The 3,154-nt window shown below is 47.9% G+C and overlaps 1 protein-coding gene across 1 annotated transcript in view; it reads right to left on the reverse strand.

Moving 5' to 3' along the window:
• Positions 1-1,280: 1,280 nt before the first annotated feature.
• Positions 1,281-3,154, reverse strand: part of BNIPL (BCL2/adenovirus E1B 19kD interacting protein like) — a 25,815-nt gene continuing 23,941 nt past the window's right edge. Inside the window, exons 5-7 of the mRNA XM_011973568.1 lie at positions 2,115-2,297; positions 1,820-1,922; positions 1,281-1,660 (exon numbers count right to left, since the gene is read on the reverse strand). Of these exons, the coding sequence (XP_011828958.1) occupies positions 1,525-1,660; positions 1,820-1,922; positions 2,115-2,297 (422 nt within the window). The 3' untranslated portion in view covers positions 1,281-1,524. The remainder of the gene's footprint in view (positions 1,661-1,819; positions 1,923-2,114; positions 2,298-3,154) is intronic.

A 3,154-nucleotide genomic window follows, 5' to 3' on the forward strand; every position in this document is an offset into this window, starting at 1 on the left:
TTTTTTTTTTTTTTTTTTTGGGACGGAATCTCGCTCTGTCGCCAGGCTGGAGTGCAGTGGTGTGATCTCGGCTCACTGCAACCCTCCACCTTCCGGTTTCAATCAATTCTTCTGCCTCAGCCTCCCAAGAAGCTGGGATTATAGGCACATGCCACCATGCCCAGCTAATTTTTATATATTTTTAGTAGAGATGGTGACTTGTCACCATGTTGGCCAGGCTGGTCTTGAACTCCTCACCTTGTGATCCGCCCACCTCGGCCTTCCAAAGTGCTGGGATTACAGACATGAGCCACCATGCCCAGCCACCTAGTCTTTTTCTGCTCCATTTCCCTCTTGTGCCCTACCCTTGTGTAAGTTCCTTTTGCATGCTTTTGCATCGCTCCATGACCAAGATTACTTATAAAACTCTAGGTGGAAGAAGACCAGCAAGGACAAAAAAAGGAAAGGGGGCAAGAAGAGAAAAGTGAGCAAAGGGAGATGGGGGAAACAAAAGGGGAAAAAAAAATCCTGAGAAGGAAAAGAAGACATAGGGCCAGGGACAGTGTCTCACGCCTGTAATCCCAGCACTTTGGGAGGCTGAGGCAGGCAGATCACCTGAGCTCAGGAGTTCAAGACTGGCCTGAGAAACATGGCAAAACCCTGTCTCTAACAGCAACAACAAAAAAATACAAAAATTAGCTAGGCATGGTGGTGGCGCATGCCTGTACTCCCAGCTACTTGGAAGGCTGAGGTGGGAGAGTGGCTTGAGCCAGGGAGGCAGAGGTTCCAGTGAGCCATGATCGCACCAGTGCACTACAGCCTGGTGACAGAGAAGACACATAGGTCAGTGATGAAGGCAGAGAAGAAGATAATGGAGGTATGGAAAGGGAAATAAATAGCAAGACTGAGAGAAGAGAAGAGTGCTTTCTGTGTGCCAGGCAATATGCCACACTAATTTAATTGCTTTTCACAAATACCCAGTGGCAAAAGTATAATCATTGCCATTTTACAGATAAAGAAGCTAAAGTGGCCAGGTGCAGTGGCTCATGCCTATAATCCCAGCACTTTGGGAGGTGGAGGCGGGCAGATCACTTGAGCTCAGGAGTTTGAGACCAGCCTGGGCAAAATGGTGAAACTCCATCTCTACAAAAAATACAAAAGTTAGCCGGGCATGGTGGCCCATGCCTGTAGTCCCAGTTACTTGGGAGGCTGAGGTGGGAGGATCGCTTGAGCCTGGCAGGCAGAGGTGGCAATGAGCCGAGATCATGCCACTGTACTCCAGTCTGGATAACACAGCCAGCTGAAGCTGAAGCCCAGGGAGGTTAAGTGACTTGTCCAAAGCCATATAGCTAGTAAATGGTAATGTGGTAATGGCAAGATTTGAAGCTAGATTTCCCTGACTCCAAGAGAGGACAGAAGACAAAAGAGCTGGGAAAGGAACGTGGAAGGACAAAGACAATAGGAAAGGACTAAATGGAAGAAGAAATAATAGAAAGGTGGGAAAAAAAGATGAGATAGACAGTTGTAGCCCTCACATCCCAGGTCTCACCGCCGATCCAGGGTACGGTAACACTGGCGTATCCAGCTCAGAGGTGGAACTTGGGCCCTGCTTGTGCCTCCACTCAAATGAACAAGCAGGTAATTTTCAGCTACTAGCAGCTCCAGAGTTCCCACCATATACCTAGGGGGATGAAATTACAGGGAAGGTATGTGTTGGGGGTTTCAGGGAGTGAGAGGAACATTACTGTACTCTCCCATCAGCTACTGATCTTTGAAGGAGTTCTTTTTTACTTTTCCCTCCCTAACACTGCCCTGTAGCCCTTCAGGCCTTCCACCTCACCTAAACAAGTGTTCCATGACATAGGTGTAGTTGGGGATGCTGCTTCTAGGTAGATAACAGGAAGCAAAAAGGATGACAGCATTGAGGCCATCACCGTGGTAACCTGGAGAGTATAAGGGGAAAATTCATTTGGTCAACAAATATGTATTGATAGATAATATATCTGTTTAAGTTGAGGGACTCTGAGGGTCTTTGGAAGTTACAGGATAGATTTTGGATCCAATGACTGAGTCTCCAGCTTAGGCATTTTATTAAGAAGCCATAGCTCTTACCCTCCATTTATGCTAGCCATTACCTCCATGAGACAGGACTTTCTTATAGGGCTCAATGACAGTCATGTCTACACGCTGCTCCCGTGGTCCGATTCGGAACACCCTCCAGTGACGTCCATCTTCTCCAGCCACATCCCACATACAACCTCGGCCCAGCCTTTCAGCTGCCTCACTGGCACCCAGACCCTCTGCCCGGGGTAGTTCATCTAAAAGAGAGGGATGGGGAAGGATCAGGCAGATTTTCTACCTTCAGTTTTTTGTAACTTCCTCAGATTCCTAGTTTGTTACTCTAATCTGTCATTCCTAGATTTTTTCCTTGATTTTTTTTTTTCCTTTTTTTTGAGACAGAGTCTCACTCTGCCACTCAGGCTGGAGTGCAGTGGTGCAATCTCAGCTCACTGCAACCTCCGCCTCCCAGGCTCAAGTGATCGTCCCACCTCAGCCTCCTGAGTAGCTGGGACCACAGGCACATGCCACCACGTTCAGCTAATTTTTTGGTAGAGATGGGGTTGTACCATGTTGCCCAGGATGGTCTCAAATTCCTGAGCTCAAGCGATCTACCTACCTTGGCCTCCCAAAGTGCTGGGATTACAGGCGTGAGTCACTGCATCTGGCCTTTTCCTTGACTCTTTAGCCCTGTTTTGTCCCATCAACCCAATATCTTGCTGGTTTCTTTCTCCTGTGACTCACTATCCTCACCTTTTAACTAGATGATGGACTTAGGATGACCTTGCACTATGACCCTTAGCAGTATCAGGTATTTTTTGAGATTCTTTTCTTTTCTTTCCTTTCCTTTTTTTTTTTGAGACAGTATCTCATTCTGTCGCCCAGGCTGGAGTGCAGTGGCGCAATCTTGGCTCACTGCAAACTCCGCCTCCCGGTTCATGCCATTCTGCTGCCTCAGCCTCCCGAGTAGCTGGGACTACAGGCACCTGCCACCACGCCCAGCTAATTTTTTTTTGTATTTTAGTAGAGACGGGGTTTCACTGTGTTAGCCAGGATGGTCTTGATCTCCTGACCTCGTGATCCACCCGCCTCGGCCTCCCAAAGTGCTGGGATTATA

Source organism: Mandrillus leucophaeus, unplaced genomic scaffold (genome assembly GCF_000951045.1).
Source record: "Mandrillus leucophaeus isolate KB7577 unplaced genomic scaffold, Mleu.le_1.0 Scaffold139, whole genome shotgun sequence".
Lineage (NCBI taxonomy): Eukaryota > Metazoa > Chordata > Mammalia > Primates > Cercopithecidae > Mandrillus > Mandrillus leucophaeus.